Source organism: Chiloscyllium punctatum, chromosome 11, assembly GCF_047496795.1.
Source record: "Chiloscyllium punctatum isolate Juve2018m chromosome 11, sChiPun1.3, whole genome shotgun sequence".
NCBI lineage: Eukaryota > Metazoa > Chordata > Chondrichthyes > Orectolobiformes > Hemiscylliidae > Chiloscyllium > Chiloscyllium punctatum.
This window is the reverse complement of record NC_092749.1, coordinates 115,002,414-115,023,926: the sequence shown is the minus strand read 5'-3', so window position 1 is coordinate 115,023,926 and position 21,513 is coordinate 115,002,414. Positions and strand designations below refer to the sequence as shown.

Genomic DNA, 21,513 nt, shown 5'->3' with positions numbered 1-21,513 from the left:
TGACCCCTTGTACAGCAGTGCCTGCGGGTAATTTCCCAGTAATCTAGAAGCTTCTATCCCTTATTGCTTGTCCTTTTATATGAATGGAAGTGTACTAGGACCAAGCGGGGGCACTGCACTGGGCCTGACCTGTGCACTGTAACCCGATAAGCCCTTTCAATCTGAAGCCTGCTGGACTCGATGTGAAGGCCCAAAAGCTTTGGCAGCCAGCTTTCAAAGAAGCTGACTGGCTGCTCACCTTCCTCACCTTCAGGGACCCCGACAATTCAGAGATTTATCCTCCGCCCTCGATTTTCGAGGTCGTCGATATGGTCTCACAAGGCCCGTACCTCTCGCTCCAGCACCTGGATCCGACTGGATGAGGACTCCATTGCAACTTCTGAGGCCTTAGTCTGACCCTCCACCTCCTCCAGCCGCTCCCCGAGGCCCTGGATCTCCTGCTTGTGCTTCTGCAGCATGGATGTGATAAGTTGGACCTGGGCACGAATCTCCCCACGGATTTCCTCAATCACAGCCGCAACTTTCAAGGCATCGCCGCAGCCAATTCCTGTGAGTCTGTCAGGTCCCTGTTGGGTTCAGGAGAGGCTGCTGCTGCTGCAGTCTCTGGTGTTGTAGGTGCTGTAGGGGAGTGTCCTCCCTGCTGCTGTTTGCTTGCTCCTTTTCCCTTTGGCATACTTCCCACTCCCAAATATTAACAAATATGTGTCCTGTAAGGTTTTAAACTAATAAACTAATAAGTTGGTCAGGGATGGCAAAAAACACCAGTATGCCTTGGCTGTTAGGCAGAGCTGTCCACAGCAGTTCTACAGAATCACCGTCATCTTGCAGAGTCAAAATGTAATCTTAACTGCTTTGAAATAAGCAAGGCAATGTTGCGTTTCTCAATCATGCTGGAGAGTTGCAGCAATCTCAACATTCATTTTGATTCATGCTTGCTCTCCTATTGCATTGAGTTTGTCAGTTATATTTTTATGGAATTGGTGTTTTGTGCTCTTGAAGAATAGGAAGAATATAACTTGAATTGTCAGTGTTCTGCATAAGTGCCATGATTCTGATCAAGTCTTTGTTCCACAGGGAGGCACCCTTATTCAGTATGATGGTAAACTCCGACTGTTGGAAATAGCTCAAGTGCCAAAAGCACATGTGGATGAATTTAAATCAGTCACCAAGTTCAAGATCTTCAACACCAATAATCTATGGATTTCTTTAGCTGCAATTGAAAGGCTACAAAAGGAAAATGCCATTAACATGGAAATCATTTTAAATCCGAAGGTAATATCATTTAAAATATTCTTGTATGTAAGTCCTTTCTTTAATAAAAAACTTGCATTGATGTGACATCCACTGATTTTTAAAATTGTATCATGTGAACTTACAGTAAGATGGTGTTAGCCACTTTATTTACTGAGATATCTCGCAAGCATGGGTTAAATCAATAACTTATTAAATGGTGTTGGTTGGGAAAGCCTTTTGCACTGTAACGCTGAACACCACTTATTTTGCCAAATTGCAGTATGGATCTTAAAATATTCTGCTAAAATGTTGAAGAAAGTTGTCGGTTAATTTAGAAAAAAAAATGCGTGTAGAGGCAGAAACCCCCAACATTAAAGAAAGATTTAGGTACACACTTGCTCGAATTAAAGTAGTTAGGTGCTTGTTTCTGATTGGTGCTGATTCATGGGCTGAAGGGCCATTTTCCTATGGTGTCAATATCAATGACTTAGCATCTTTTGCCAGATTTGGTACTGCCCCGGATCCCTCACTGCTACCATCCAGATTAATACAACTAAACACCAAGATTTCATAGTAATCTTTTCATTGTAGTGTTCTTTAATAGCTTCTACATAACTTACCCTAATTTTCTACTTTGAAATTCTATTACTTTTAATATTTTAAGCCATTTTGTAATGTTACAGTAACATTGTGACAGAATGAAGTAACTGTTTCAGTCAATTAATAAATGCTGACTTTGGGTTGGACTGATTTATAGTCACATCTTATTTTGGTTTATTGCTAGTGAACTTATCTTCCATCATGACCAGTTATGCATTGAAACCCTCACCAGGACGTTAGTATTTACCACCCTTCTGAACAGTACTGAGGGAGGTGCTGTTTTTCTGGTGAGATGTCAGAATAAGGTGAATGTAAAAGACTTGAGGGGCAGAAGAGTTTTCCCAGTTGATTTGATTCATTGTCACATGTACACAAGTATAGATAGACAACCCTTTATCTGAAAAGCTCCAAAATGTGAAGGTTTTTTTGTGAAGTTTGTATCTCATTAACAAGGTTGTTTGGCATGCGAACAGTTAACCCAACTTGATGCATGTCACTCAGATGTGGCATGGCCCTGCACTGGCAAGCCTCAATTCTGTCTCCGAGCCCATAGTACTCAGTGAGTCTGCTGTTCGGTAAGACTCTTTAAATATTTCACCATTAAACTATCACTTATTCTGAAATTCAAAAACTTCCAAATTCCAAAGACCAGCTGGTCCTGAGCATTTCAGATAAAGGATTGTGTACCTGTGCAATGAAAATGTTTATTGTGTAAGCAGTACAGGCAGCTTACAACAAACAAGAACATACAGATCGTAGGGTGATTGTCCTGACTGTCACATTCTGCAATTTAAAAAAAAACACACCAAATACCAACTAACTATCATTTATCTCTGTTTCTGGTATCCTGCTGTATCACAATGAATATTCTCAAAGTAATTCATTGACTGAAATCCTTCTAGATGTTTTGGTGTTCATAGGATGTTATCTTTGGTTTTCTGGCTCATTTACATTGAGGAACCAACTAGAGAACACTGCATGCTAGACTGATGATTGTGTAATGAAAACGGAATAATTGGCACTCTAGTTTAAGCGGCCTCTTTGGGAAGAGTAACAATAATGCAGGTAGTTCTTGGAATAACGCGCATTCAAGCAGTGTGATTTGCTTATAATATTGCTGAGGAATTAAGGAATGATACTTTCGAGAGCATTTACCTCTGTAACAGCACAATTCCAGTGGTGATTGTTTCACACGTTTGGTTCTGCACATGTGCTGAATTCTCCACACTGTTCTGTGCATGTGTGATGTGAGCTGCCGACAGAGCAGCTTTTTGTGAGGGCTACTGAGAAAGATACATTGAGAGGTACACTACTCCTAGATTATCCCTGTGTTTTTTAAGAAAAATGGAAGGGCATAGTGACAAGAATGTTAGCAAGAAGCATCCTGGTGGTAAAATTGCAGGTGGTGAACACAAAAGAGAGGCTATAACACTGGAAGAAAAGCTAGATATTATAAAACCTTTTGAGCATAAGGAGAGAATATGTGATATAGCTCGCTTAACAGGAATGAGGGAGTCTACCTTATGCACCATGATGACCCTCTGTCCCTGCATTAACAATATTTTGTAAGTATACTGTGTTTAATTCTGTTTCGTTGATGAATATAATTTATACCCCCATTTGGGCTGTGATATACTTTTATGGTAGAATTCTGGGTAATGTTTGAGTGATCATGAGTAATTTTTTTCTGTTCTGTCCTTTACCTCACTTTTCTCATGGGCCCCATTATTTCTATTAAGGATGTTTCGCTAAAATGCAACTACGGCATTATAGGAGAACTACCTGTACGATAGAATTAGAGTCATAGAGATGTACAGCACGGAACCCGACCCTTCGGTCCAACCCGTCCATGCCGACCAGATATCCCAACCCAATCTAGTCCCACCTGCCAGCACCTGGCCCATATCCCTCCAAACCCTTCCTATTCATATACCCATCCAGATGCCTTTTAAATGTTGCAATTGGACCAGCGTCCACCACATACTCTGGCAGCTCAGTCAATACAAGTACCACACTCTGTGTGAAAAAGTTGCCCCTTAGGTCTCTTTTATATCTTTCCCCTCTCACCCTAAACCTATGCCGTCTAGTTTTGGACTCTTCCACCCCAGGGAAGAGACTTTATTAATCCTATCCATGCCCCTCATAATTTGATAAACCTCCATAAGGTCACCCCTCAGCCTCCGACACTCCAGGGAAAACAGCCCCGGTCTATTTGACCTCTCCCTATAGCTCAAATCCTCCAACCCTGGCAACATCCTTGTAAATCTTTTCTGAATCCTTTTCAAATTTCACAACATCCTTCTGCTATTGATTTAAGAGGGAGAGTGATGTAGTTGATTCTGAGACTAAGATCCAAAATCTAAATACAGGAAATTACAATGGTGTGAGGTGAATGTATGATGAATTGGCAATCTTACTTAAAGGGATGATGGTGGATCAGCAATGGCAAACATTTTAAAGTGCGTGCTGAGGAACTGAAACAATTATTCATTCCTGTATGGCACAGAAACAAATAGGAAAAGTGGCATGATCATGGCTGATATGGGAGGTTAGGGATAGTACTGGATCCAACAGAATTGCATCCAAATTGGCCAGAGGATTGGGAGCAGTTTAAATTTCAACATAGAAGGACAAATAGAGGTCTTGAATGAGTACTTTTCTTCAGTATTTACAAATGAGAGGGACCGTATTGTTGAAAAGGAGAGTATGAAACGGACTGGTAAACTAGAGGAGATACTTGTTAGGAAGGAAGATGAAAAACTTGAGGATAGACAAATCCCCTGGCCTGACGGGATATATCCTAGGATTATGTGGGAAGCAAGAGAGGAAATTGCAGAGCCGTTGGCAATGATCTTTTTGTCTTCACTGTCAACAGGGGTGGTACCAGGGGACTGGAGAGTGGCGAATGTTGTGCCCCTGTTCAAAAAAGGGAATAGGGATAACCCTGGGAATTACAGGCTGGTTAGTCTAACTTTGGTGGTCGGCAAAGTAATGGAAAGGGTACTGAGGGATAGGATTTATGAGTATCTGGAAAGACACTGCTTGATTAGGGACAGCCAGCATGGATTTGTGAGGGGTAGGTCTTGCCTTACAAGTCTTACTGAATTCTTTGAGGAGGTGACCAAGCATGTGGATGAGGGTAGAGCAGTGGATGTAGTGTACATGGATTTTAGTAAGGCATTTGATAAGGTTCCCCCTGGTAGGCTTATGCGGAAAGTCAGGAGGCATGGGATAGTGGGAAATTTGGCCAGTTGGATAGAGAACTGGCTAACCGGTCGAAGTCAGAGAGTGGTGGTAGATGGTAACTATTCAGCCTGGAGCACAGTTACAAGTGAAGTTCCGCAGGGATCCGTTCTGGGTCCTCTGCTGTTTGTAATTTTTATTAATGACTTGGAAGAGGGAGTCGAAGGGTGGGTCAGTAAATTTGCAGACGATACGAAGATTGGTGGAGTTGTGGATAGTGAGGAGGGCTGATGTCGGCTGCAAAGGGACTTAGATATGATGCAGAGCTGGGCTGAGGAGTGGCAGATGGAGTTCAACCCTGTCAAGTGTGAGGTTGTCCATTTTGGAAGGACAAATAAGAATGCGGAATACAGGGTTAACGGTAGGGTTGTTAGTAAGGTGGAGGAGCAGAGGGATCTTGGGGTCTATGTTCATAGATCTTTGAAAGTTGCCACTCAGGTGGATAGAGCTTGTAAGAAGGCCTATGGTGTATTAGCGTTCATTAGCAGAGGGATTGAATTCAAGAGTCGTGAGGTGATGTTGCAGTTGTACAGGACCTTGGTAAGGACACATTTGGAGTACTGTGTGCAGTTCTGGTCACCTCATTTTAGGAAAGATGTGGAAGCTTTGGAGAGGGTGCAGAGAAGATTTACCAGGATGTTGCCTGGAATGGAGAATAGGTCGTACGAGGATAGGTTGAGAGTGCTAGGCCTTTTCTCATTGGAATGGCGAAGGATGAGGGGAGATTTGATAGAGGTTTATAAGATGATCAGGGGAATAGATAGAGTTGACAGTCAGACACTTTTTCCCCGGGTAGAACAGAGTGTTACAAGGGGACATAAATTTAAGGTGAAGGGTGGAAGGTATAGGGGAGATGTCAGGGGTAGGTTCTTTACCCAGAGAGTGGTGGGGGCATGGAATGCGCTGCCTGTGGGAGTGGCAGAGTCAGAATCATTGGTGACCTTTAAGCGTCAATTGGATAGGTACATGGATGGGTGCTTAAACTAGGACAAATGTTCGGCACAACATCGTGGGCCGAAGGGCCTGTTCTGTGCTGTATTGTTCTATGTTCCAAAGGGATTAATTTAAGAAGGGAGAATAGGAGAGTAAGCTTGCAGGAATGTACAAACTAATTGTAAATGCTTCTATAGGTATATGAAAAAAAAGGTTAATGAAGACATTCATATCTCTTGCAGTCACAAACAGGTGAAGGTACAATTGAGAACAGTTTGGCAGATCAATTAAATAATTATTTTGGATCTGCCTTCATTAAGGAGAACACTAATAATGTCTCAAGAGTGTTGCGGAATACAGGGTTTACTGGGATGGAGGAACTGAAGAAAATCAGAATTATTATGGAAGTGGTGTTGGGGATTTGGTGGGATTAAAAGCTGATAATTGTCCAGGGCCCAATAATCTACACCCAAAGGTGAAATAGTGGATGCATTGATGATTTGCTCGTAGATTCTGGAGCAATTCCTATGGATTAGAGAGAAGCTAATGTAACCCTTGTATGTTTTTAAAACAAAAATGGTAGAGAGAAAATAGACTAGTTAGCCTAACAATGTACTAGAGAAAATGCTTGAATCTGCATATAAAAGATTTAGATGCAGAGAACCTGGAAATCACTGGTAGGTTGCTGGAAATAAGCATGGAGATGCAGCAGGCAGCGAAGAAAGCAAATAGTGTATTGGCCTTCAGTGAGAGGATTCAAGTACAGGAGCAGGGATGTCTTGCTACAATTGTACAGAACCTTGGTGAGATCAGACCTGTAGTAACTGGGAGGAACAGCTGTTTTCTGTTCATGGTCGCTCAGTGGTTAGCACTGCTGCCTCACAGCTCCAGAAACCCGGGTTCAATTCTCCCTGTGTCTGTGTGGGTTTCCTCCGGGTGCTCCGGTTTCCTCCCACAATCCAAAGATGTGCAGGTTAGGTGAATTGGCCATGCTAAATTGCCTGTAGTGTTTAGGGATGTGTAGTTGGTGCATTAGTCAGGGGTAAATGTAGAGGAATGGGTTTGGGTGGGATACTCTTGGGAGGGTCAGTGTGGACTTATTGGGCTGAAGGGCCTGTTTCCACACTGTAGGGATTCTATGATTCTGTTGTGTGCAATTTTGGTCACCTTTGCTGAGGACATGGAATCATGGAGATGTACAGCATGGAAACGGACCCTTTGGTCCAACTCATCCATACCAACCAGACATCCTAAATTAATCTAGTCCCATTTGCCAGCACTTGACCCATATCCCTCTTAATTGTTCCTATTCATGTACCCATTCAGTAGCCTTTTTAAATGTTGTAATTATCCCAGCTGCCTCTTGTCCTTTCTATGGAGAGAGTAAAACAAAGATTTACCAGGCTGGTTCTTGGGTTGGAGGACTAATGTAATAAAGAAAGACTGAATCAGTTAGGACTATAATCACCTGAATTTAGAAGACAGGGAGATCTCAAAAGTCTAAAAGGATTAGACAAGGCAAGGGCAGGAAAGATGTTCCTGCTGACCGGGGAGTCAAGAACCTGGAGTCCCAGTCTAAGGATAGGCCGTTTAAGACCACGATGAAGAGAAGTTTCATCGAGAGTGCAGTGAGGAAAAAGAGGTTGAAACCGCAACATTGAACATTTTCAAGAAGGTAAACACAAGTCAAAAGGAGTCAAAGGGTATAAGGCTTAACATGTGATGAACGTTTGAGGACTCTGGAACTATACTCTGGAGTTTAGAAGGATGAGGGGGAACCTGATTGAAACTTGCAGAATACTGAATGGCCTGGACAGACTGGATGTTTCCATTGGCAGGAGAAATGAAGATTTGAGGGCACAGCCTAAGAGTATAGGGAAGAGTCTTTAGAATGGAGATAAGGAGAAACCTTTTTTAGCCAGAGAGTGGTGAATCTGTGGAATTCATTGCTGCAGAAGGCTGTCGAGGCCAGGTCATGGAGAACATTTAATACAGACAGGTAAGTTCTTGATTGCCAAGGGGATCAAAGGTTATGGGGAGAAAGTGGGAAAATGGGTTTGAAAAACTGAATCAGCAATGATTGAATTGCAGAGCAGACTCGATGGGCTGAATAACCTAATTTCTGCTCCTGTGTGGTCTTGTGTGGGAGAAAGCAGGAATGGGGATTGAGTTGGTTATTCAGCTGTGATCACAGTGAATGCTGGAGTCAAATAGCTCACTTCTCCTATTTTCTGCATTTCCATGATGTAGTTTCTTTCTATATTAAATTCTGCTGCTAAAGATTACAAAGTGTTAGTGCTTGGTAACATTTACATCTCATTTATATTGGGATTCCATTGTTACTAAGTAGGATTTTTAACTTGTGCTGCCAAGGTAGTGATGTGATTTTTATTTGCGTTTGTTGTTAAGTGACAGCGTTTCCTCTAGAATGAGGAAAATTAGTAGATATTTCAGATTATTGTCGTCATGACAATGGGATTGGTAGGAACTCTGTCTCCCTGCTCCACCATTGCCTTGGGTCAGACAACATTCTACTCTGTTCATCACAGAGAAACCCAGGTTTACAAGGCAAACCTTGCTTGTGTTTGCTCCCTCCGCTCAACTAATGAAATTCTAATCCATGCTTACGCTACTTTCAGACAAGATTATTCCAAGTTCTCCTGGCAAATCTGCTACATTCCACTCATTAGAATTTTGAGTTCATCCAAAGCTTTCCAGCATCTCCATTGTGATGCTCATTTAGCCTCGCACTCCCTTTACCCTTTGCTCACTGACCTACATTTGCTAAATCCACCAGTGCCTCAGTTTTAACAGTCACGTCCTTGTCTTTCCTGGGCTCATCATCACTGTCACTGTGGCTTCATCCAACTTCCAAATCCCTCTGATATTTGTGCTGTTCAGAATACAACCTCCTGTTTAAGCTGCATTGCTTTTGTACTACCATAAGTCCCTGTGATTGGAGTAAGCCCCAGAATTTTCCACTTTTTTAAGGTTCTCCTAGAAAACTGTTACTTTTCACAAACCTTTGAATCACCTATCTAAATAACTGCTCCTTTATTTTCTGTCAAGGTTTCGCAAGGTAGACTGGTTAGCACAGTTAGGAGAAAGTGAGGACTGCAATGCTGGAGATCAGAGTCAAAAAGTGTGGCACTGGAAAAACACAGCAGGTCAGGCAGCATCTGAGGAGCAGGAGAGTTGACGTTTCAGGCATAGGCCCTTCATCAGGAATAGAAGGTTAGATCACATGGAATACAGTGAAAAGTAGCCATTTGGATACAAAATTAGCTAGAAGGTAGCAGACAATGGATGCTGGTGGAGGGTTGCTTTTCGAACTGGAGGCTTGTGACCACAGCATGCCGCAGGGATCGGTGCTGGGTCTACTGCTTTGTCATTTATATAACTGATTTGGATGGGAATATAGGATGTATAGTTAGAGTTTGTAGATGACAGCAAAATTGGTGGTGTAATGGACAGTGAAGGTTGCCTCCAAGTACAATGGGATCTTGATCAGATTGGCTGAGGAGTGGCAGATGAAGTTTAATTTAGATAAATATGAGGTGCTACGTTTAGTTCAGGCACATTGGGGCAGGAGTTTTACACTTAATGGTAAAGTCCTGAGGGGTGTTGCCGAACAAAGGGACCTTGGAAAGTAGCACCTTGACAGTGGAATCACAGGTAGACAGTGTGGTGAAGAAGGCATTTGGTATGCTTGCCTTTATTGGTCCATGCATGGAGTATAGAAATCTAGGAGTTGGGAGGTCATGTTGCAGCTGTACTGAACATTGCTTAGGCCATGTTTGGAATACTGCATTCTATTCTGGTCTCCTTGCTATTGAAAGATGTTGTTAAACTTGAGAGGGTTCAGAAAAGACTTACATGAATGTTGCCAGGGTTGCAGGGTTTGAATTGGCTGGGGCTATTTTCTCTGGAGCGTCGGAGGCTGAGGGGTGATCTTATAGAGGTTTATAAAATCACGAGGGGCATGGATAGAGTGAATAACCTTTTCCCCAGGGTAGGGGAGTCCAAAACTAGAGGGGGTACATTTAAGGTGAAAGATTTGAAAGAGAGCTAAGGGGTAACTTTTTCATGCAGAGGGTGGTACATGTCTGGAATGAGCTGCCAGAGGTGGTGTAGGCTAGTACAATTACAACATTTAAAAGCTGTCTGGATAGGTATATGAATAAGAAGGGTTTGGATATGGGCAGGTACTGGCAGGTGGGACTAGATTAACTTTGGATATCTGGTTGGCATGAACCAGTTGGCTAAAGCGTTTTGTTTCCATGCTGTACAACTCTGTGACTTAAAGTTTTGTCTAATGTTCATGAAATGCTGTGGGAAATTATTCTAATGTTCAAGTTGTTTTGATAAAATATAAATTGTTCTTTTCAACAGACATTGGATGATGGTCGAAATGTGATTCAGCTGGAGACAGCTGTTGGTGCTGCCATTAAGTGCTTTGAAAATGCTTTAGGTATTAATGTGCCACGTAGCCGTTTCCTGCCTGTCAAGACCACCTCTGACCTGATGCTGGTGATGTCCAATCTGTACAGCCTTAACGCAGGATCTCTGACAATGAGTGACAAAAGAGAATTCCGAACTGTGCCTTTGGTCAAGTTGGGCAGCTCCTTTACTAAGGTACAGTGTTCTGCAGATGCCAATTAAATACAATGAACCATCTGTTATCTTTGTGCCAGTATAGATCCAGTATCCTGTTCAGCTTTTACACAGTTAGAATTGGAAGTTGTGCTGAACTAATTTGCTTTAAGTACTAACTCTTCCTTGTTTACTAAATTGGAATCTGAAAAATCTTATTCAAGTGCTTAATTATTTTAAAAACCATAGTTATAATCTGTATAAATAGTAGTCATTTCCTGTATCATGATTCAACCTTCAAAGTTTAACAAACTTGCTTGAATCCTGACCAATGTTTTCAATTTATTGTTCATGATGCCAAGATGTGTTCAGTTCAGTGACATCATAAACTAACTGCTCTCAGTTGTATATAACTGAAAGACCTGCCCAATCCTAATATAAAACTGGAAACAGTCAGGCAGACTGTGAAGAAAGAAACAGAATTAAGGTTTCAGGTTTGTGACCTTTTTGATTCTATCTTTGCTGGATTTCTGCACAGGCACCTTTTTTTTTGAATGGAGCTGAACCGGATAGCAATGAATAGGAAATATTTTTAAGTGTATCCCTTCTTCATATTCTTAATTATATGGCGTTTGGAATGACTTGGGAATGTCCTTTTGTAAATTCTGGGCTGAAACCAGTTGAACTAGTAATAAACCAAGATTAAACTTTGGTTTAAGACCATAAGACAGGAGCAGAAATTAGGCCATTCGGCCCATCAAGTCTGCTCCATGTTTCAATCGTGGCTGATAGGTTTTCAACTCTGTTTTCCTGCTTTCTCCCCGTTGGTAATCAAGAATGTATCTATCTCTGTTTTAAATATAATCCATGACCTGGGCCTCCACAGCCTTCTGTGGCAATGAATTCCACAGATTCACCACTCTCTGGCTAAAGGTGTTTCTCCTTATCCCCATTCAAAATGGTCTCCCCTTTACTCTAAGGCTGTTCTCTTGAGTCTTCGTCCCTCCTACCAATGGAAATATCTTCTCAACGTCCACTCTGTCCAGACCGTTCAATATTCTGAAAGTTTCAATCAGATCCCTCGCGCCCCCAGAGTCCTTAAACGTTCCTCACATGTTAAGCCTTTCATTCCTGGGATCATTCTTGTGAACCTCCTTTCGACCTACTCCAGGGCCAATACGTTTTCATGAGGCATGGGCTCTAAAATTGCTCACAATGCTCTAAATGTCGTCTGACCAGAGCCTTATAAAGCCTCAGAACAGCATCCTGTTTTTATATTCTAGTCCTCTTGAGATAAATTACAACATTGTATTTGCCTTCCTAACTACTGACTCAACCTGCAGGTTTACCTTAAGGGAATCCTGGACTAGGAGTCCCAACTCCCTTTGCACTTCAGATTTCTGAATTTTCTCCCCATTTAGAAAATAGTCCATGCCTCTATTCTTCCTACCAAAGTGCATGACTTCACACTTTCCCACGTATTTCATCTGCCACTTGTTGCCAACTCTCCTAACCTGTCTAAATCTTTCTGCAACCTCCTGCCCCTCCACCTATCTTTGCATCATCTGCAAACTTAGCCAGAATGCCCTCAATTCTTTCATCCAGATCAATAATGTATAAAATGAAACATTGTGATCCCAACACAGACCTTTGTGAAACACCACCAGTCACTGGCTTCCATCCTGTGAAGGACTCTTTTATCCCCACTCTCTGCCTCTGCCAGACAGCCAGGCTTCTATTCATGCTAGTACCTGGCCTCTAACAACATGGGCCTTTATCTTACTCCGCAGCCTCCCATGCGGCACCTTGTCAAAGGCCTTCTGGAAGTCCAGATAAATAACATCCAGTCGCCCTCCTTGGTCTAACCTGCTCATTACTTCCTCAAAGAATTCTAACAGATTTGTCAGACATGACCTCCCCTTGATGAAACCATACACTTTCACATCTTCAGAAATCTCAACCTTCATAATGGACTCAAATCTTACCAACGACTGAGCTCAGGCTAATCAGCCTGTAATTTCCTGTCTTTTGCTTCACTCCCTTAAGCAGGGGATTACATTAGCAATTTTTCAGTCCTCTGGGACCCTCCCTGACTCCAGTGATACCTGAAAGATCACTGCTAAAGCTTCCAGTACATCTCTTCAGCTATCTTCTCAGAACTCTGGGGTGTAGCCCATCTGGTGTAGGTGATTTATCTACTTTTAGACCTTTCAGTTTTTCTAGCACCTTCTCCTTGATGATGGCCACCATACTCATCTCTGCCCCCCAACTCTCTTAAATATTTGGCTTATTACTTGAATCTTCCACCCTGAAGATTAATGCAATGTGCTTATTCTCATCCTCAGCTATTTCTTTGTTCCCCATTACCACTTCTCCAGTATCATTTTCCAGTGGCCCAGTGTCCACTTTTGCCTCTCTTTTGACCTTCATATATCTAAAGAAACTCTTACAGTCTTTCCTAAAATTACCAGCTAGCTTACCCTCACATTTAATTTTCTCCGTCCTTATTTCTTTCTTCGATGTCCTCAGTTGGACTTTGTCACCTTTTCCAATTCTCTGGTTTCCCACTGTCCTTTGCCACGTTATATGTTTTCTCTTTTGCTTTTATGCTGTCCCTGACTTCCCTAGTCAGTCATAGTTGCCTTATCCTCCCTTTTGTATGCTTCTTTTTCCTCGGGATGAATTTTTGCTTTGTCTCTCTAATTACTCGGAGAAACTCCTACCATCCACTGTCTTTCCATTAGGCTCCTCTCCCAGTCAGTTCTGGTCAGCTCCTCCCTCATGCCTCTGCAGTTGCCTTCGTTCAGCTGTAATACCATTGTCCTTACTGGGTATGACTCCATTCCACAGTCTACGTAGGTTGTGGGCTGGGAAACAGAAAGATTTGCTCCTAGCATGAAGCTGTACTTGTCTCATAAACAGACACATTGTGTCAAACTGCAATGGTATACACTGGCCAAGACTGTTTATAAACTGTATCTTGTTGAGTTTTCTTTCACACTGGCTGTGTGTGTAATGTTTTATGACCTATATTCCAGTCATTTGATCTAGTCTGCAATTAGGAAATACTGCTCAGCAGATTGAAGTTCATTTTAACGATAGGTCAGTGTAGCAGCTGATGACACTGCATATGGAGCTGCTTAGCAGATAATATTCTGCTGGCAATAGGCTTGCTTCCAGTGCTTCAATCCACATCACAACACACTTCCATCAGTTAACCGTGTCTGATAGCCAGCACATGAACCAAAAACAGAAATTGCTGGAAAAGTCTATTATTTAGATTAGATTACTTAGTGTGGAAACAGGCCCTTCGGCCCAACAAGTCCACACCGACCCGCTGAAGCGCAACCCACCCAGACCCATTCCCCTACATTTACCCCTTTACCTAACACTAGGGGCAATTTAGCATGGCCAATTCACCTAACCTGCACATTTTTGGACTGTGGGAGGAAACCGGAGCACCCGGAGGAAACCCACGCAGACACAGTCTGAGGCGGGAATTGAACCCTGGTCTCTGGCGCTGTGAGTGCTAACCACTGTGCCACCGTGCTGCCCACAAAAGCTCAGCAGATCTGGTAGCATCTGTGGAGAGAAATCAGGATGTGGAGATGCTGGTGTTGGACTGGGGTGGACAAAGTCAGAAATCATGCCACACCAGATTATAGTCGAGTGTGTGGTGCTGGAAATGCACAGCAGGTCAGGCAGCATCAGATTAGCAAGAGAGTTGTCGGGGCAAAAGCATCAGGAATTAGATTCTAGTCTAGATTATAGTTTATTTGAAATCCCGAGCTTTCGGAGTACTGCTCTTTGTCAGGCAGAGTGACTTTACCTGATGAAGGAGGAGTGCTCTTAAAATGTTTGATTTCAAATAAACCTGTTGGAATATAAGCTGGTGTGGTGTGACTTCTGACTGGGAGAAATCAAAGTCAACATTTCAGGTCAAATGACTTTTTCTAAAAACATAGATGTTGCCAGACCTGCTGAACATCTCCAGTAAGTTGTTTTTGTTTGATTTACAGCATCTGCAGTTTTTTTTCCAGTTTTTATGTAGCCTGATGAGACAGCTGGCCATGGTGCAACACCTCTATTGGTGTTTAACTGTCGCCCTGTAAATTGACAGTGGTCAGCGAGTGTTTACCCTACTGATTAGCATTTACTCTTTAAGAAAATCCGAATCTAAAACCAAGCCCCATGATGCTCAGAGCAGGTTCCAGAATACTTTCCTCTGAACTGGTGCAGCCTGCTATAGTAATACTATACTGTTCACTTGGGATAATAACCCTAACAACACAACAGGTTACACATGAAAATAACTCAAAGCCTTGATTATTTTTAACCAGGTACAAGATTACCTGAAGAGACTGGAGAGTATACCAGATATACTGGAACTGGATCACCTTACTGTTTCAGGGGATGTCACTTTTGGGAAGCATGTTGTATTGAAGGTCAGTAAAGGACTCTCGGGTGTTTAAACTTTATAATAAAGAGTGTATTTAATTCTTCTAAATTGCTACTACAGAATTTTCAGATCAGTGCCATTGTAATATCATGACCTAAAGCAGCAACTGCAGTATTCCTTTTAGGAACAGTCCAGGCAGGCGTGCTGGTGATTAAATTAGGACAAATCATTTTTCCGTCCATGAGAAGTCAAAGTAATTGAGTAACTTCTGTTTTTTGCAAAACTAAACAGCAGCTATAAAAAGATGTCACAAATTACTATTGATGTGTACATTGACGTTTTTAATTCTTTGAACAAGTTGCCCACATTTTTAAAAGTATTAAAGTGAACGGTTGCCAATTTGCAGTGTCACTGGTATTTGACATAGTGGCTGTGTCTTAAACCCACGTACCTTTGCAACACAAACTTTGATTCCTTTCTTACAGTAAGTAAAACTGGACAATAAAAGCTAGTCAGCCAGTGAAGCTTGCATCTCTAAATGAATAAAACATTTTTTGGGTGTTAAACTCAGACAGATACTAATGTGACTCAAAAGGGGAGCTATATGCAAAAGTATTTTTAGAGCTGGACAATTAGGGTTGTCTTATAGTTGATTTATCGGTGAACAGATTATTTTGGATGTTAGAATATTACTGCAAGATCCCAAAGGAGATTCCCTGCTATGTGAATAGTACAGTGGGACTTTTTCTATCCATCTGAGAGAAGATAGGGTCTTATAGTTTTGATATCTCATGAAAGAACAAAGAGTATTATAGAAAGAAAACAAAATGGTAATTTAGTGTATACTGTCACATCTTGGGATTGAGAAGTTTCAGAATATCATAGATAGGAGTGACATGGTACCACATTGGGAATGGAAAGTTAATGTATCTCTGAAGTGTGCTGTTCAGGGAAAACCAGAATCCTAACATGGCACAATGAGTAGATTTAAAAGTATTTTAAGGATAGTATTGGCTTTTTTTGCTAATTATGATTACATCTAAGATACTTGGAATAATTTTGATTTTTAACCTTGTGTACCTATAATTACACTTATTTTTCTGTATTTAGGGAACAGTTATAATTATTGCAAATCATGGTGATAGGATTGACATACCCCCTGGAGCTGTATTGGAAAATAAGATTGTTTCAGGTAATCTACGAATCCTGGATCACTAAAAGGGACAGTTGTGACTCTAATCTACTGAAAGTGCTTCATTTTATCATGTAATGCATTACCCATGTGATTCATACATTTTATGTGCATTAAATTGCTAGGAGTACATGCTAACATTGGGTGTGAAATGACTTGCCTCTTCCAGATAGCTGTTTTCAATATGTTTACTGTGTTAAAATGTACTTTGTTGCCATTTTTTGTGGAGATTTCAAAATCATGACCTGCAGAGAGCTCCAAGTACTTGTATTTAAACAGCCCAATGTTGTATTGTGATTGAATTTTGTTCTTTTAACAATACTCTCAATTCAGTCTGGTTCTTAAAAATAATTCAACTTTGTGTTAAATTGTTTCCAGCATTAAAGTGGTTAAAAGTTTATGTTCAAAGCTAGTACATACTTTATACACTGTCTTTGAACAATAATAAAATGCAATGTGAAAAGTTTTTTTTGTGTTCTGTTGAAGATTTGCTAATTGTTGGCAATAAACCCTAAGGATTTCATCCCAAAGACATCAGATCAATCATATTCATGGAAACCAGCTCCATCTTCTCAACATGAAGGCACTCTCTTTCTTTATTAAATGTACTGAGCGTAGATCAAGTACTCAGGCTGGGTAACTTCAGTATTCAGTCACAAATTAGCTCTGTTCTGACGGTACCAGGGGAACGGAAGGTTCATGTGGGACAGGTCATGAGGATGGTGCTGAGCTGGAAGGTTGGAACTGGGGTAAGATGGTGGGAGGGGGAAATGAGGAAACTGGTGAAGCCCACATTGATGCCCTTGGGTTGAAGGGTCACGAGGCAGAAGATGAGGTGTTCTTCCTCCAGGCATTGGGTGGTGAGGGAGTGATGGTGGAAGAGGCCCAGGACCTGCATGTCCTCTGCAGAGTGGGAGGTGGAGTTGAAATGTTCAACCACGGGGCAGTGGGGTTGATTGGTGCGGGTGTCCCAGAGATGTTCTCTGAAGTGCTCTGCGAGAAGGCATCTGGTCTCCACAATGTGGAGGAGACTGCAACAGGAGCAACTGATACAATAAATGACATTGGTGGATGTGCAGGTGAAACTTTGATGGATGTGGAAGGCTCCTTTGGGGCCTTGGATGGAGGTGAGGGCGCAGGTTTTGCAATTCCTGCGGTGGTAGGGGAGGGTGAGTTGTTGGGGGCTGTGGACCTGACCAGGTAGTCACGGAAAGTGGATAGGAGTGGGGAGAGAAATATATCAAATATCAGTGGATGATGTGGTTTATGCAGAGGTTGGTGGAGTGGAAGGTGAGGACTATGGGGTGGGGGGGGCAGCATGTGATGTTCTGTCCTTGTTGCAGTTGGAGGGGTGGGGTCTGAGGGGGGAGGTGTGGGATGTGGATGAGATGAATTGGAGGGCATTTTCAACCACTTTGGAGGGGAAATTTGGTCTTTAAAGAAGGAGGCCATCTAGTGTGTTCTGTGGTGGAACTAGTCCTCCTGGGAGCAGATGAGGTGGAGGAATTGGGAATATGGGATAGCATTTATGCAGGAGGTGGGTGGGAAGAGGTGTAATCCAGGTAGTTGTGGGAGTCAGTGGGTTTGTAGAAAATGTCAGTGTTGAGTTGGTCGTCATTGATTGAGAGGTCTAGGAAGGGGAGGGAGATGGTGAATTTAAGGTCGGGTGGAGTTGGTGAAGTTGATGAACTGCTCAACCTCCTCGTGGGAGCATGAGGTGGCGCCAATGCAGTTATCAGTGTAGCGGAGGAAGAGGTGGGGAGTGGTGCCGGTGTAACTACGGAAGATGGACTGTTCTACGTAGCCAACAAAGAGACAGGCATAGCTAGGGCCCATGCAGGTGCCCATGGCCAGCCCTTTCATCCGGAGGAAGTGGGAGGATTCGAAGGAGAAATTGTTGAGGGTGAGGACCAGTTCAGCCAAACGAATGAGTGTGTCGGTGGAAGGGTACTGTTGGGGACGTTGGGAGAGAAAGAAGCAGAGGGCTTGGAGGCCCTGGTCATGGCGGATGGAGGTGTATAGGGATTGAATGTCCATGGTGAAGATGAAGTGTTGTGGGGCCGGGGAAACAGAAGTCTTGGAGAGGGTGAAGGGTGTGGGTGGTGTCCTGAACATGCGGGGAGTTCCTTGACCACAGGGATAGGACAGTATAGAGGTGGGTGGAAATGAATTCGGTGGGGCAAGAGCAGGCAGAGATGATGGGTCTTGGGAAGGAGGTAGAATTGGGTGGTGCAGGGTTCCTGAACTGGTAGGTTGGAAGCTATGGGTGAGATTGTGTATGGTCTGGGTGATTGGGGGTGGTGAGGTCATGGTCGAGAGGGTGCTAGGAGGAGGTGTCTTCGAGTTGGCACCTGGCTTCAGCAATGTACCTACTTCACCTCACTCTCACCAACACCATAACTGAATTAAATATGTATGCTGAAAAAAATAGGAAAATTAGACCTTTGATGCTTACTCTGCTGTTCAGCACGATCCTGGCTGATTGAAGAATCAGTCTTCGTCCTCATCTTCCTTTGCTCCTTGTTGCTGTCAGTCACTGATGTAACACTGACAGGGAAAAGAATGACCATGTTCAGCAAATGCAGGTACATAAGAGAGAGAGAGATATAACCAACAAGTAGCAGATTCCCATTCGTTGCCAGCACTGTCCTGGATTTACGTGTGCTTTGTGCAGCATCATCTGCCTAATTTAAGTGTCCAACAGTCTGAATAATGTAAGGCTAAAACTGCTGACCTTTACCAGGAACTTGTTGCTCCTGGGAAAAGCATTACAGGAATATCTTCGGCAATATCAGGGGAAAAAAAAACCTGAAAGGCAGCCAGCTGCCTTTGGAGCCAAAACCTTTCATCATTTATAGCAAAGTAAATGTGATTCAAAATGGAAAATAAACTGCGTTACCATGGAGAAATATATTCTGTTGACTAAGTAATTCTTTTCCCAGATTTTGAACCCATGCAATGATCTGTCCCTCCTTTCAACTGTGTTTACTTTGCCTCTCCTCCTCCTAAGGCTTTAGAATATCTCCTGTCCTTGGTTTCCTTACTCTAATGTATGCTTTCCACTCTCACAAGCCCCCCAGCCCCTTATGCATTTCTTTGTGTCTCCCCCATTCCTCTTCCAGCAAATGGTTGAAATGAAAAAAGACTTACATTAAAATACTAGAACTCCTGAGCCAGGAGCTGCTGCAGAGCACAGTTGGAAGATTTATTTTCACTAATTGCCCGTGAGAGGGTGAATTTTAAAACTGGATGATAGATTTTTGCTGAGTAGGGGGATTAAGAGTTAAAGAACTGAGGTGATTAGTTTTAGCTTTACAGACTAGCTGTGAGCAAATCAAATGTTGGAACAAGGTTGAAGGGTTAAATAGAATTTGTAGGGTGCAATCATTTGAGTAGTCGAACCGACAAGTGTAACAAGACTCTAATGATATGTCTGTGCCAGGAAAATATGAGCTTGAGGGAAAATATCTGAAACTCAGTGAAGCTGAAAGAAGTGTTGCTTATCTGATCTTGACATGGGAGTCTGGACAGTTGGTTCATAATGCAGAGTAATAACAGAGTGGGTACAATTTCTACACCAGCTGATGCTGCAATGAAGGACTTTCCTCAACATCTTCCCTCACCTGTGACCCTCTGGCTGAATGACCACCAGGAAGAGAGCAGCCCCACGGTCCATTAAGGACTACAGTGACTTACCTTTACTTTTACCTTAATGTGGATCACAGCAGAGCTGTCAAAGAGTGCATGTTACACGGGCAGAGGTACTGCTACAACACCTCATTAAGAAAACTAACCACAACTTCATATACAGTACTAGAATTCTTTGCAGACCATAATCTTTATGAAACTTGGTACTATTAATAATTACAATCTCCTCAGAAACATCTGATTTCAGGACAGTCACAAGGAGCTCTATGTAAAGCAAACCAAGTGAGGGAAGCTTTAGATTAGGAAGGGACATTACTAGCTAATAATATCAAACATCCTTCAAACTTTGAGGTCACATGGTTTAAATTATTGCAAACAAGAGTAGCTGTATAATGACTTCTAGGTAATGCAGGGGAGAAGATATACATAAATCGTTGCCTGTCCTGATTGCTCAGCAAGACACATATATTGTGCTTTGCAACTGCAATTAGTGAATTGCTGATTTATGTTTAAAAAATCATTATGGCTTGTGGGCAGTATTAGCTGGGCCATCATTTATTGCCTAACACTAATTGTGTTTCAAAGTGGTCCCGCGCCGCCATTTTGTTCTAAAAATCGTGTTCCCTTTTCGGATGCCTTTCAAAGTGGTCCACTAATTGTGCTCAAGTAAGTCATGGAAAGCTGCCTTTTTGAACCACTGTGTAGGAACACTCACTGTGCTGAGAGGAAAGGAATTGAAGGATTTCATTCAGGATTTTTAAATCAGGATGGTGTGAGACTTGAAGGGGACTCGCAGGTGGTGGTGTTCCGAGTCATTCTGGATGTAGTGATTTGGAAGGTGCTGTTAAAGTCTCAGGGAGAACCAAGGAGCTGGCCAGACCAGGGTAAGGATGGCAGATTCCCTTCTGTTCACCAAACCGAATTAGTTTGATGACAGTTGATAATTTCATGGTTCTCACCACCAAGATCAGCTTTCAGGTTCCATTAATCAAATGTGGAAATTTGTTCCACCAGCTGGAACTGAACCCATGTCCCAAGAACATTAGATCAGGTCTCTACTCTTCTTTTAAACTGAATGTTGATGAAGCGTTACTTTGAGTTTACAATGTCTACAATGCTAGGTCCCTATTGCTAGTTTGGTGATATTACCACAATATCAGTCTCTTAATTCAGTGTTGAATGTTTAGGCACAGAAAGGATGCCAATTATCATTAAAATTGTTATTCTCCAACATTAGATAGAGACAGACTACAAAAACAGGTCACGGAAAACAAAGAAATCTGAATTATAGATAAAATGCTGCAAATACTGTGCAGATCTGGGAGCATCTGTGAAGAGAAAAATAGAGTTAACAACAAAACCCTTTTATCAAATCTCAAATAACAACTGAATTTGTGCAGATCATTGGTAAGTAAATAACATACAGTTCCAGACATTCCATCATAGCAGAGATTTTCAGACTTCCTTTACAGAAACCCCTCCAGACATTCAAATTCCTTCAATTATTCATTTCTCTTTATTTCTAAGCAACAGTTTGTTGCAAAAATACCCAAGAAACCCAATCCAGTTAGTCTCAGAAATTGGATTGGGTTTGGGTAGTCCTACATGTTGGTAATCACAGAACTGAGCCATTGAACATGAACTCAAAAGCTGATGTCAGAGGGTGGGTGTC

The 21,513-nt window shown here is 42.2% G+C and overlaps 1 protein-coding gene across 5 annotated transcripts in view; it reads left to right on the top strand.

Annotated features, from left to right (window-relative positions):
- Window positions 1-16,659, top strand: part of ugp2b (UDP-glucose pyrophosphorylase 2b) — a 66,717-nt gene extending 50,058 nt beyond the window's left edge. For all 5 annotated transcript variants that reach the window (XM_072581580.1, XM_072581581.1, XM_072581579.1 and 2 more), the window contains 4 exons: window positions 1,075-1,272; window positions 10,402-10,644; window positions 14,943-15,047; window positions 16,112-16,659. In XM_072581580.1, coding sequence (XP_072437681.1) covers window positions 1,075-1,272; window positions 10,402-10,644; window positions 14,943-15,047; window positions 16,112-16,219 — 654 coding nt within the window. In that variant the 3' untranslated portion in view covers window positions 16,220-16,659. The remainder of the gene's footprint in view (window positions 1-1,074; window positions 1,273-10,401; window positions 10,645-14,942; window positions 15,048-16,111) is intronic.
- The last annotated feature ends 4,854 nt before the right edge of the window (window positions 16,660-21,513 follow it).